This window comes from Xenopus laevis, chromosome 3L (assembly GCF_017654675.1).
Source record: "Xenopus laevis strain J_2021 chromosome 3L, Xenopus_laevis_v10.1, whole genome shotgun sequence".
NCBI lineage: Eukaryota > Metazoa > Chordata > Amphibia > Anura > Pipidae > Xenopus > Xenopus laevis.
In genome coordinates this window covers 155,703,306-155,717,228 of record NC_054375.1, presented here as the reverse complement: position 1 = coordinate 155,717,228, position 13,923 = coordinate 155,703,306, and the positions used below count along the sequence as shown (strand labels likewise).

General features: G+C 40.6%; 1 protein-coding gene across 1 annotated transcript; it reads right to left on the bottom strand.

Moving 5' to 3' along the window:
• Window positions 1–675: 675 nt before the first annotated feature.
• On the bottom strand, window positions 676–12,936 carry LOC108711776 (very-long-chain 3-oxoacyl-CoA reductase-B). Its single transcript, XM_018253819.2, has 11 exons — window positions 12,765–12,936; window positions 10,561–10,607; window positions 10,415–10,490; window positions 9,475–9,585; window positions 7,999–8,066; window positions 5,217–5,261; window positions 5,002–5,036; window positions 4,778–4,859; window positions 2,580–2,645; window positions 1,252–1,401; window positions 676–934 (listed from the first exon to the last, which is right to left on the bottom strand). The coding sequence occupies exons 1-11, from the start codon at window positions 12,931–12,933 to the stop codon at window positions 818–820; spliced, it is 966 nt and encodes a 321-aa protein (XP_018109308.1). The 5' UTR covers window positions 12,934–12,936; the 3' UTR covers window positions 676–817.
• Window positions 12,937–13,923: the final 987 nt, after the last annotated feature.

Here is a 13,923-nt window from a genome sequence, read left to right as displayed (position 1 = left end):
AAATAATTGTTAAAAATTATAATTTTTTGTATGGAATGGAGTCTATGGGAGATGGTCTTCCCATAATTCTGAGTTTTCTGGATAACAGATTTCATACCCGTATTAAAGAAAAAAATGTAATGTGTGGGCAGGCCTGAACCACGTGGGTTTACCTGAGGGTCGGGCAGATTTGGGCCGGCTGCCGCATCAAGTTTTCGGGTCCAGGGGGGGGGGGGTTTGGATTGAGTGGTTCCTTCCACTCTTCCTGGCCACGACCTAACACTTCTGGCGCCTTCATTTATACATTAGTGTCTGTCCCCGCCCCTTTGGTGATGTCACTGGGGGGTCGGGCCTGGGTCTTTAAATGGTGGGGCCAGGTTGGGTGAGGGTGGGTTAGGGTCGGGTGCAGGTCCTGAAAATCTGGACCCACACATCACTAGCGCTCGCATTTCTTTTCTGCAACCTCGAACATTAGTAATTATGCCCCCACTGGTTACTGTTCAGTCTTCAAAGTACTTCAAAGTCTAATTTTTTTAGACAATACTGTAAGTTATTTGTCTTTTTTAATATACTGGATTTCCTAGATCTTTCTTCAAGGCATTTGAGGACATTGGGACATGTTAAGTGATGTCTTTATTGCCTGCTTATTAATTAGATAACTCCCTTCTGTATAATTACAGATGCCAGTACTTTGTATTCACTGATCATAGAAACCTTTTATTTTTAAAAAATAATTAACCCCATCAATACACATTTTGCACCTTGACCTATTTTTCTAAAGACTTATATATTTTGTTTTAGTTCTTATTGCTGGATAAAAAAGACAACGCAGACGCATCTAGTCTTTCTTCATGGTTCCCATATTCATTAGTGTCTTTATAGCTCTCGACACAAGGAAAATGATGCCGTTTGAGCGGAGGGTAAAATCTGAGATAAAAAGATGGAAGAAGAAATGCTGCAAAGAGAGAAGCAGGAGCAATATTAAAAGGAGAACATGCTTTCTTTTACACTAGACTAAAGTCTAAAATTACAGAATTTATAGTCTAAAAAAAATCAATGTGTCATATGATGATGTATCATATGATTATCATTATGAAACCATCTAAGCTACACTGTAAAAGCATAAAAATAAATCTCCAAACTGATGTTCTCATTACAGAGTGCTCTGTCATCTGATGCACAGCTCTAAATAAAATGAACATGAGTTGTCCCGGCTTCTTCTCACCACCTCCGCTGTTTTTAGTGATAAAGAAGAGGGGAATTAGAAAGTACCTGAAGATCATGGGAGAGGCAGCCATGAGTACGGGTGGTGACTCCTACTGTGTTCAATGCATCATAGACATAGCTGTCTGAGGTCTTTACAAATATATTACTTTTAATCCCAAATGTCATATTGGTGGAAACCAAGAGCGGCAAGACGGACTGTGGAGAAACAAGAATGGTGATAAGTCCACGGAGAAGAGTTTTTCCCTTGGAAAAAGATCACATTTTACACTTTTGTAAAGATGCTTAACCAAGAGAATTTGAAGCACCGCTCGAGTCTGAACTTTAACTTTCACCCACTAATAAACACCCTTCTAAAATCCAATAGGAATTAATAGAAAGTGGATTTCTGTGGTGAGATTTTATTTCACAATTTGATTAATCTGCCCCTTTAAACGATTGGTTAAACCTGTTTGGGTTCCCATATATTTAACTATACACAATAAGCACAAGCAAATGGTTACCAGAAGTCCTCACCCTTTGCATATCTCCCAACTCTCTCTTTTTGAAAGGACAATCCCAATTGTTGGACTCAAAAATTAGGCTTTATGGAAAAGTCAAAATGTGTTTGGGTGATTTGGAGGCATGGTTGTGTGCAGCTGGGCTGGCTGGGTTATGCCTACAATGTCCAGATTTTTCATTTGGGAATGTTGAGCCTTTGTATAGGCAGAATCCATGGAATTACCATACATGCATAGCCCACCCAGAAACTATTTAGACTAAAGTTAAAAAAGGACTACAAAGTGTAGTAATTTCGTAAGCTAATAATGTCTTCTAAATATCCAAAGTCCTTCATGCAATCCGTATCATTTATAACACACAGCCCTAATTTTGAAGATTCGGCCGAACCCTGAATCATTCAGGAAGGATTCAGCCAAATCTTGAACAGAATCTGAACCCTGAATATAGAAAGAAAACAAAATTTAATCACATTACCTAAAATCATGATATTTTAAGGGTTTGGGTTCAGTTTGGCCAGGCTTATGTAATCAGCCGAATCCTGTTGAAAAAGGCTGCAATTTGGTAGTGATGTGTGGGCTGGCCTGAAACCCTCAGGTCGGCAGGTTCAGGCCAACTTCCACAGAAGAACAAGTAGCGGACATGCTTGGGTTGAGCTCTTCCTTCTGCTTTCCCTGACCTTACCCAGCTGTCTTCAGTCTCAGTCAGCCTCTATTTATAGGTGCGCACCTGCCCTGCCCAGGCTTTGCTCCATTAGAATAATGTGAGGGAAATGCAGATGGCACCCCAGAAGGGTTTTGGCAGCCTTGAACACTAGCTGGTCCCTGGATACTTGTTATAGAAATGATTGAATAAATTTCCTGCACAGGAATATTTACCTGGACTGTGATACCTTGGGAACAATATTCTGTTTGCAGGGATCGAGAGAAGTAATCCACAAAGGCCTATGAAGTTAGGAAAACGGATAAAATTTATGAGGGGTGAAATAGAAAACGATGCAGATTTAGTTCAAGAAGAATAACTAAGAAGGGAACTTTGTGTGCCAGGCACACTTCCACAATTTGTTGCTAGCTGACAAGTTCAGATGGTGATTGCAGCAGTGTATCTAAAACGTAACTTTTACTGTTTGATACCATTAAGACATGTTGCCCAGTCACATACATAATCACTGCTTAACAAATGAAGAACAGTGCAGGACTTTGTCCTTAAAAATACGCCCTAACTAGATCCTATATCGCAGAAAACTGGAAGTCAAAAATTTTTCCTAAACTTGATGATATCCTAAAGAGAGTAGAACTTAACCTCCAAGCTGAAAAGACTTGGGCAATAAAATCAGGAAACCTTCAATCCTTTCTGGTAAGGGCATGTCTATGGTCTTCGGTTATCTGAACTTTGATCTTAGGCCATATATCCTCTCACAGAGATACTGTTTTGTGGATTGACTCTGCATAATTTACTAATTCATGAAAAGAGTGAATTATTCTTAATTCTCAGCAACTGATTCAAAAAGGACACTGTTATTTGTAGTTGTTTTGTTACAATAAAAGTATATTTCCCCCACCATTGGGGTGTAATACAGATATATACTTATAATACTTTATTACCTTAAAAAATTATAGCTTTTCTAGAAAAATTTCCTTGACTTACTATTAATAGAGGTATTTAGTCAAACAATAAGGTTTGTTATAACAATGTTTTGAAATATAAGTTTATTACTAGAATACTGTATAAACATATTGTTTGTGACCAATTCTATTAAAATTTTAATAATTAATGTGATTATTAATGTCATTATGTGTTAATGAAAAAACTTTTACTTAAAGCATGGCTTTTACCAAAAGCTGTAATTTAACTTGAAAAAACCCCAATAAAAATACGCCCTGCGTGTTTCGCTGATTACACAGCTTCATCAGGGGCATAAGTGAAGATGAAGCTGAGTAATCGGCGAAACGCGTAGGGCGGCATAAGTGGACGATGGTGAGGATAGCTCCCATTTGTCCCCACGTAGACAGGCAGGTTTGTGCGTGTGGGCACAATGGAAGGGAGGGCTTGGGTACAGCACTTTACTTACTATTTCGCTTGCCTGTATTAGGCAACGAAGTTTTATAATTTCAGTAAGCACTGAATACCTATTGGAATTGAATTAGTTCATTTGACTTGCCGACGGTAGATTGTTTGAAGCAATTATTTTGCTCTGCTTTTTTCTTGTAGGAATAACTAAGTACCAGCAATATTTGTATAAAACACAGCTTTGTTTATCATGACCCACCAATCCTGACCAATGTCTATGTACTATGCATATCCGTCGGGGATCAGGCATGTTTGAACATTTCATCTGCTGATGCACAGAGTTGGCCATAGTTCTTCTTCACTACCTGCTGTTACAAACCTTTGTGCTTATTGCACTAATGATCAGAATCATGGATGCCCATAATGTGTGGCCCCTTATACGATCTCTGTCCATTCGGCCCATGGCCTGATCAGTCAGAGACCATTCCAGACTGGTATTTATATGGCTGCCTTTAAACCGTGGCTCAAGGCATTGAATCTCCATGGCGGTATAATTAAAACAATAGGGCTACTCTAGGCATGTATGGATAAAAGTATGTTTAGAAGAATTGTTGGGCACACAGTTAGCTGTACCCTCGTTATTTCAACGATCTGTTCAAAAAAATTTTTCATGTTATATCTGGACCATGTTCAGTCTTATCAATCTTCCTACTTCCAGTCTGTGACTGAAAACACTTTCTTGTTGTCCCTGACCCAAGTAACCAAGAGACAAGAAGATGGTGTGGTTCAAATAATACAGAAATGCCTTGGAATACTTCTGTCTACATCACCTCATCCTTACAGTGAATTGTAAGGTGAATTGCATGCCTTTAAGTCAAAATGCAATACTGCTCAGTTGAGATAAACCTTCGCTACGACTTCAAAAAACCCAGAAGCAATGTGCATGCCATCCCTCTGGCGATTCATATTCTTTGCGACGGGAAGGTATTTTGGGGAGATTAGTTGCCGCAGTAGCAAAGATTCTCCCAGTGTGTCACCACCCTTAGTCCAGTTTGTGCGTTTGTACCTTAGTGGAACTGTACACTGCAACCATGGGGAATGGATGAGTCCCAGCTTCAGAGGCGATATTAATGATAAGACCTTTCTTCCTAAGATGAAGAGAACGAAAAGGCCAGTGACATTGTGCACATGTTTAACACCCTCATTAGGTTTTTTAAGACACCGGGAACCCAATCATTATCAAACTGGTCACAGGGCCCCCCTGGGTGGTGAACCCTGGCAAAAACTTACTTCTTCAGCATGTCTGGAAGCACAATGTTGGTCATCTGCGGGAAAAACACAATGTTAGCCAATCACAATAACGTCACCTTTCTGTCGGCTGTATACAGGGGGAGCAGCCCCTTCTGTCTGTGTGGCTCTACCATGGGAGGGACAGAATCACATTGTGTGTCCCTATAAGAGGTAGGACAGACCCTCCTATTAGAAGTTTAAGACCAGCCTCTTACTTGCAGTACGGACAAGACATTGCAGTTGATGACCTCTATTACCCGCTGTGGGAAAACGAGAGAAAATAATGAGGTTAGAATATTAGGCATTGCCTGTTTACCTGGCTAAGAATTGTGACTAATCGGGCAGCATATATCTGATAGATTCTCACAGCCCTGCCCAAACCAGGCTCATATTTGTGTTTACCATTTGGCAGCCATTAAATATCAGAATTTCCCTCTGTGATCCTCCAGTCCTCTCTCCACAAGCAGAATAACTTTATTATTACCCTTCTTTGGTGAGAAAGGGCAACTAGGCACATCAGGCCAGACCCATATACAGGTGTTATCTTTTGTGGAATCAAAAACTACATCTTTCATATCTTTCCTGTTAATAACATTGTCAGGAACTTTGATTCTAGTATAGTGCAGCAATAATATGCAATTCTGATGGAGGGCATAGAGTAGGTTGAGAAAAGTCACTGTTTGACTTGTTATTGGCATGGCAAGTAAAGCTGAAGCTCAACGACCGTGGTCTCCAACCAGTGGTTCATGTTTCTCTCCAACCCCTTGGATGTTGCTCCCACTGACCTCAAAGAGGTGCTTCTTTTTGAATTCCTAATTCGGGGGCAATTTTGGTTGCATAAAAACAGAGCCTGCTGTAGGCTGCTAGTCCACATAGGGGCCATCAATAGTCCATCACAACCTGTAATTGGCACCCCCAGGAACTTTTTTTCATGCTTGTGTTGCTCTCCAAATGTAATGGAATTTGTGCCCTACTGATGGTGGACGGTCCGTCTGGTACAGCATTGACACTTAAAGACATGTCTGATTTGTAAGTTAGTTGCCTCTGGTGTAGAAAACAAACAAATCAATAGGCATCCAGTAAACCTTTTATTTCCCTGTAGAGGTATAATTTAAGTAGTGTATACGCATTGCAACATTTAATCCCATTTAGCTTTACTACCCTGTCCTCTGCATTTGGCAACTGTAAGGCACCAGCCCTACAGTTTGATTGCCACTACTGTAAGATTATACAATTGTAGAAAGCCGGAATTTATCCTACACCCTGAATAGAAGGCCCCCAATACACAGTCGGGTACAGGTCCTTTTTGGGGAGGTGCTCACTGTACAAAAGCCACAGAGAAGAGCTAAACTGGGTATGCTCACCAAATGTTTCTCATATGCCCAGCAGGAACATCTGTCATAGGTTTCAACATAATCAAGATCCTAGCTCATACTTAACGTAGTCAACCTATACTGCTAAATGCCTTCGTTTGTTGAAGGATTTAGTCCCAATTCTGAATTTACGAGTGGTGTTAATTAGGGATGGGCGAATTTGACCCGTTTCGCTTCGCCAAAAATTAAAAGTTAAAGTCTATGGGCGTCAAAAAAATTGTTTCGCGCGGCGAAACTGTTTTGACGCGCGTCTTTTTTTTTGACGCACGCTGCCATACGAGTCTATGGGCGTCATTTTTTCGGCGAAACGAGGCGAAAAAATTCGCCCATCCCTAGTGTTAATCCCTTTCGCCATTATCAGACACATTAGTTTAGGCCAGGGGTCCCCAACCTTTTTCTTTTTACCTATGAGCCACATTCAAATGTAAACAGAGTTTGGAAGCAACACAAACATGGACAAAGTCATTTGGGATCAAAAGAAGAATAGTGAAGGAAGCCATAGACTGCAGAGCTCTGCTGCGTTTCTTTTCTCAAGTGAGAAAGGGTCCGTGTGACTCGAAACATGTCGCGTGTATAATAAAGCACTAACGCAGCAGAGCTCTGCAGTCTATGGCTTCCTTCACTATTCTTCTTTTGATGTTATTTGAGGTCTATACGGTGTGACCTTTGGAAGGAGAGGGTATCATTACAAGGATTGGGGATACGCTGATAATTAGTTTGTTGGAAAGTCATTTGGGATGTCAAATAATGACTGTGATTTGATATTTGGTAGTCCCTATGTGGACTGGCAGCCTACGGGAGACTCTGTTTGGCAGAACATCTGGTTTTTATGTAACCAAAACTTGCCTCCAAGCTTGGAATACAAAAATAAGCACCTGCTTTGAGGCCACTGGGAGCAAGATGCAAGGAGTTGGTGAGTAACGTGTTTTTCTTGAGCCACTGGTTGGGGATCACTGGTTTAGGCTTGTCTGTACCTCAGAAGAATCAGAGACTGCCTATCAACGACCACCAAAGCCACAAGGCCATGACTACAAGGCCATGACTGAATACCAACAATGTATCTCACCGACGGCATGAAGTTCTTAACTCTGGGCATGTGGCTCTCCTGCTCTGCAGTTAGAGAACTCCTCCTTAGCTTTAAGCCAAACAATCTTCATTATCTCTGAATTCAGATACATAAAGTTAATGATTGACTACTTAACAACTAGGGCAGAGCCATAGACGGGCAAAAGGGAGATTGGAAGTGGGCCAGTGAGTAAAGAACAAGAAAAGGGAACTCCAGGTCACACGCTTCGGAGCAGATTTTAACCCTTTTTTAATTGCTTTTTAAATACATTACTGTGTTATCTATTGGCTCTTAAGTTTGTTATTAAAATGCTAAGTGATTATTTAGTCATATAGTGCTTTTCAGTTGAAAAGGGGCAACTGGCCATCAAGTTCAACCCTTGGCATAATGATAGAACAGAAGAAGGCAGGAATAGTTAGAATATTAGTCAATCCAGTCTGATATCTAGCGCATAGGGTCATTAATCCTAGCAATCAGTGCTGTTGCGATACTGTATATTTGAAAATAATTTAGAATGATTGAAACATGGAGGTCTGCATGGACCATAATTCTGCTTACCTGTTTAACATTGGGAACATCAAGGAATCTGGCTGAATTATCAGTATATTTCATCCCAACATTATTTACTGCAACAGATAAGAAAGCACAGGGTGTAACAAAATGTGGGCAGACAATGGCTGACAATTGGTAACAATGCTGAGCTAAAAAAGACCATGTTGTTTAGATGTTGGAATATGCTTGTACCTTTTTCCCATAGTTCTCCATTTTCAGGGTAGAAAAGACAGTGAGGGACACAAAAGGTTGCTCAGCCACCACCTCCACTTGAGCTACATAGTAGGGAAAGTGGTTTATCCCATAGTGGATGAAAAACTGGTTTATCCCAAGGGTCTGAAAAAACACCTTCCTCTACTAAAACAAAGTTCTGTTGGTCTGGATAGTGGGGGTGGTAGTTGTAGCAGGGACATTTGTAGCTCCTGGCCAGGGGCATTTTAATTCAGAGACATTGGGGTTCACCCTGGTTATGGCAGGACCTCCTTCCTTAGCAACCCCACCCCCACTGGAGTCTCCCCTTGCTGCAATAGGAAGACTCTCTCCAAGATCTGGTGTGTCCCTGTTTTGTGACAGTTTTCAAGACATCTCACATTGTGTGACCACCATGGTACCTAACCAGTCAGTCCAAGGGCCCAGAGAATGGATACTGTGCACAAGGGGGTCATTTACTTTACCCTAGGGTGCAAGTGCTAGAACATTAAGTAGCACTTATTACTCATCTAACAAGCATTTGTGCCCTGGGAAAGTTGCACTTTGGTCTTCAAGGAGCAAGAGTGTAACCAAAAAAAGTTATTATAAATGTCATTGTACAGAAATATGAAATTTATGCCAAAAAATGGCACCTATCTTGCATGTAGACAGACAGGATTTCTGGTGAGGGAGCTCTACTACATCTTCTAGGCAAAAGGAGCCCCCCAAAGTCTGTATTAGACGTAATTGTCAATCAAAATCTCACTCTCACTCCTGCATGGAGAGGGGCATAGTGAAGATTAACCTGATTATTTCAGAATTAATTGATTATGTTTAATAAAGGTCTTATATCAGTGAGATGAATATATCTCTATTATGTAATTGGTATCGCTGAGACCTGGTGAGATGAAACCTTTGACTGGGCTGTCAATTTAAATGGTTACAACCTTAAAATTGAAAGTAATTTAAAAAGTCATTATTTCTGGTGATCTATCTGAAAACTGGTTGTATTTGTATATATAGTTTCAGTTGGTGTGTGTGGGTATGGGATTCATTTGGAGGGGTTTGACTCGATGGACGGTCTTTATTCAACTCAACTTAACTATGAAGCTTATATTAAATTTTCAAACTTGTGATAGTTCTTCTTTAAGGTTCTAATGCTCACCTTGTCACCAAGGGCATCTGCTTTTTTCTTTTTTTTTCCATCAAACATATTTATACATTTACAGTGAATTTAATATGTATCCCTGTCTTAAATTGCAAGCTTGAACCATTGTGTCGGCTCCATCTTACCTAGGATTCCTATATCCAGTCCCTTTAGACCTTCCTCTATGGGTGTGTAGATCCCAACATCTCCTGTGAAGTCGGCCTGGATTATCTTGGTCTTGCGCCCGCTCTTCTGTTCTAATGTGTAGAAACAAAAAGAAGAAAGAATATGCACATATGGTGCCCATTTTAAGCTGATAAAGGGAGTGGAAGGAATCAGTTATGGGGAAAGACAAGTTGGGAGACCATTAAGGGGGATATGATCACTATATATAAATATATAAGGGGATATGATCACTATATATACATATATAAGGGGGATATGATCACTATATATATACATATAAGGGGGATATGATCACTATATATAAATATATAAGGGGATATGATCACTATATATATAAATATATAAGGGGGATATGATCACTATATATAAATATATAAGGGGATATGATCACTATATATAAGGGGGATATGATCACTATATATACATATATAAGGGGGATATGATCACTATATATACATATAAGGGGGATATGATCACTATAAGGTGGATATGATCATTATATAAATATATAAGCGGGACAGTAATGAAATAGAGAAAGTACAGAGAAGAGCGACTAAGCTGATAAAGGGAATGGAAGGGATCAGTTATGGGGAAAGGCAAGTTGGGATTGGTTATACTGGAGAAGAGACAGTTAAGGGGGATATGATCACTATATATAAATATATAAGGGGATATGATCACTATATATAAATATATAAGGGGGATATGATCACTATATATAAATATATAAGGGGATATGATCACTATATATAAATATATAAGGGGATATGATCACTATATATAAATATATAAGGGGGACAGTAATGAAATAGAGAAAGTACAGAGAAGAGCGACTAAGCTGATTAAGGGAATGGACGGGATCAGTTATAGGAAAGTGAAAAGGTGTCTTCAGCCCCTTACCTATCCCTTCTGCCACTCTCTGCAGTTTCTCCAGGCTCCGGCTGATGAGCACAATGTCAAATCCCCTCCGCGCCAACTAGGGACAAAATGTTTTGTAAGAGAACTGTAAATACTGAATTGAAATCAGTTCAAAGGAAAATAATTACCTCTTCTGCATATGATTTGCCAATCCCATCAGTTGCTCCTGTCACCACTAAAAATACAATGGAAAGAAATGTTTTTAAAGGCTTTGCATTAGTGGGTACATTATCCCTTATAATACATGAGTGATACTCAGAGTTCCCTGTATAACTCAGCCTGCAGCCTTGTGTCTTTATATGGTCACAGAACAACCCCTCAGTGACTTCTAATATCCTTATCATTTACAGTAGGGGGTACATTATCCCTTATAATACATGAGTGATACTCAGAGTTCCCTGTATAACTCAGCCTGCAGCCTTGTGCCTTTATATGGTCACAGAACAACCCCTCAGTGACTTCTAATATCCTTATCATTTACAGTAGGGGGAACATTATCCCTTATAATACATGAGTGATACTCAGAGTTCCCTGTATAACTCAGCCTGCAGCCTTGTGCTTTTATATGGTCACAGAACAACCCCTCAGTGACTTCTAATATCCTTATCATTTACAGTAGGGGGTACATTATCCCTTATAATACATGAGTGATACTCAGAGTTCCCTGTATAACTCAGCCTGCAGCCTTGTGCTTTTATATGGTCACAGAACAACCCCTCAGTGACTTCTAATATCCTTCTCATTTACAGTAGGGGGTACATTATCCCTTATAATACATGAGTGATACTAGAGTTCCCTGTATAACTCAGCCTGCAGCCTTGTGCCTTTATATGGTCACAGAACAACCACTCAGTGACTTCTAATATCCTTATCATTTACAGTAGGGGGTACATTATCCCTTATAATACATGAGTGATACTCAGAGTTCCCTGTATAACTCAGCCTGCAGCCTTGTGCTTTTATATGGTCACAGAACAACCCCTCAGTGACTTCTAATATCCTTATCATTTACAGTAGGGGGTACATTATCCCTTATAATACATGAGTGATACTCAGAGTTCCCTGTATAACTCAGCCTGCAGCCTTGTGCCTTTATATGGTCACAGAACAACCCCTCAGTGACTTCTAATATCCTTATCATTTACAGTAGGGGGTACATTATCCCTTATAATACATGAGTGATACTCAGAGTTCCCTGTATAACTCAGCCTGCAACCTTGTGCCTTTATATGGTCACAGAACAACCCCTCAGTGACTTCTAATATCCTTATCATTTACAGTAGGGGGTACATTATCCCTTATAATACATGAGTGATACTCAGAGTTCCCTGTATAACTCAGCCTGCAGCCTTGTGCCTTTATATGGTCACAGAACAACCCCTCAGTGACTTCTAATATCCTTATCATTTACAGTAGGGGGTACATTATCCCTTATAATACATGAGTGATACTAAGAGTTCCCTGTATAACTCAGCCTGCAGCCTTGTGCCTTTATATGGTCACAGAACAACCCCTCAGTAACTTCTAATATCCTTATCATTTACAGTAGGGGGTACATTATCCCTTATAATACATGAGTGATACTCAGAGTTCCCTGTATAACTCAGCCTGCAGCCTTGTGCCTTTATATGGTCACAGAACAACCCCTCAGTGACTTCTAATATCCTTATCATTTACAGTAGGGGGTACATTATCCCTTATAATACATGAGTGATACTCAGAGTTCCCTGTATAACTCAGCCTGCAGCCTTGTGCCTTTATATGGTCACAGAACAACCCCTCAGTGACTTCTAATATCCTTATCATTTACAGTAGGGGGTACATTATCCCTTATAATACATGAGTGATAACTGTAACTGAATCAGGAGAAGAGTTTTTTTTCACATTTTGAATCTCGTTTTCTCGTGATAAACCTTTTTTCTCACTGAATTGAATCTGGAGCATTATGACAAATGCTTATGTAGTATAGTGAGTTGTACATTTGGATTGATTCACTGCAGTGCTATAATCGCTGGCAGGTTGTAACAAGGCAGTCTATTAACTCGGCAGGCAGCGGTGATGAAAGCGTTAATGATACGATTATCCTACTGTGAGAAACATTCCATTTCAGCTGCAGACTTTGCATTGACTTGTTTGAGTGAACATTAACCCGTCAGGACAAACATCTTGTTCATGTACAAACACAGGGAGTTGTGGGTGGTTGTGTTACTGCCTGCTCTGTGCTGCTCTTGTGTATACAGGGCATGGTGTAGTGTAAGGGCAGAGAGGGACTGCTGCTGTGATATTGACACATATGCCGTAGCGCAGGTGCAACTTACATGGAGTTACTTACCTGCCCAGGTTCCATACTTCCTAAGGTTGGGCTTCCACCAGTGGGAGAGAAAGTGGGCTCTGAAGCCACAGAGAATGCTCCAGCCCCAGGTAATGGACAGGTAGCCCACGGTGATCATTCCAATGAGTGCAAAGCCCTGGGAGAGGCAGATTTCCTCCTGCACAGCCATGTTGATCCCTGCTCTGGACGGGTTGTACAGGGTGAGCAGGGTGCAAAGTTAATGAGTGTGCCTGGGTCAGAGACTCCGCCTCCTACTCATGGGCTCACGTCTGGCAGCATTTACTTATTGGGCTGGGCCCAGTCACCCATAGTCAGCGGGATATCCCTCCTCTCTCTGGGAATGACTTGCTGCTTATAATGTACTTATACAGCATTTAATGTGGGATCCATTTCACCTCCCACAATTCCAAGCTTTATTCAGCCTGATAAGCAGGACCCTGAAGGGGACACAAATGGACAGAACCAGGCTTGACCGGCACATTGGGAGTGAAAGACAAAGTTGCTAAGGTGCATGCCAGGTGCCATTCATGAGTCATGTTTGATGGTGCTGTGCAGTTACACCCAAGCATGTCTTTTGTCACTTTGCCACTAGGGGGTGCAAGAGGCTATTACTAAACTAGATAAGCACAAATGCACTTATGGGCCAGGCACCCTAATACTATTGGACCTGTGTAGAACAGTAAACAATGAGCAGGGGGACATACGTTATTTATATAATACACAAATTTCAGTGAGTCATCTGACAGAAATGACATCAGAACTCACCGTTTATATATGATGACATCAGAACTCACCATCTACAAGATATTCATACTTTTGTGTATTATAAGGGATAATGTACCCCCTACTGTAAATGATAAGCATATTAGAAGTCACTGAGGGGTTGTTCTGTGACCATATAAAGGCACAAGGCTGCAGGCTGAGTTATACAGGGAACTCTGAGTATCACTCATGTATTATAAGGGATAATGTACCCCCTACTGTAAATGATAAGGATATTAGAAGTCACTGAGGGGTTGTTCTGTGACCATATAAAGACACAAGGCTGCAGGCTGAGTTATACAGGGAACTCTGAGTATCACTCATGTATTATAAGGGATAATATACCCCCTACTGTAAATGATAAGGATATTAGAAGTCACTGAGGGGTTGTTCTGTG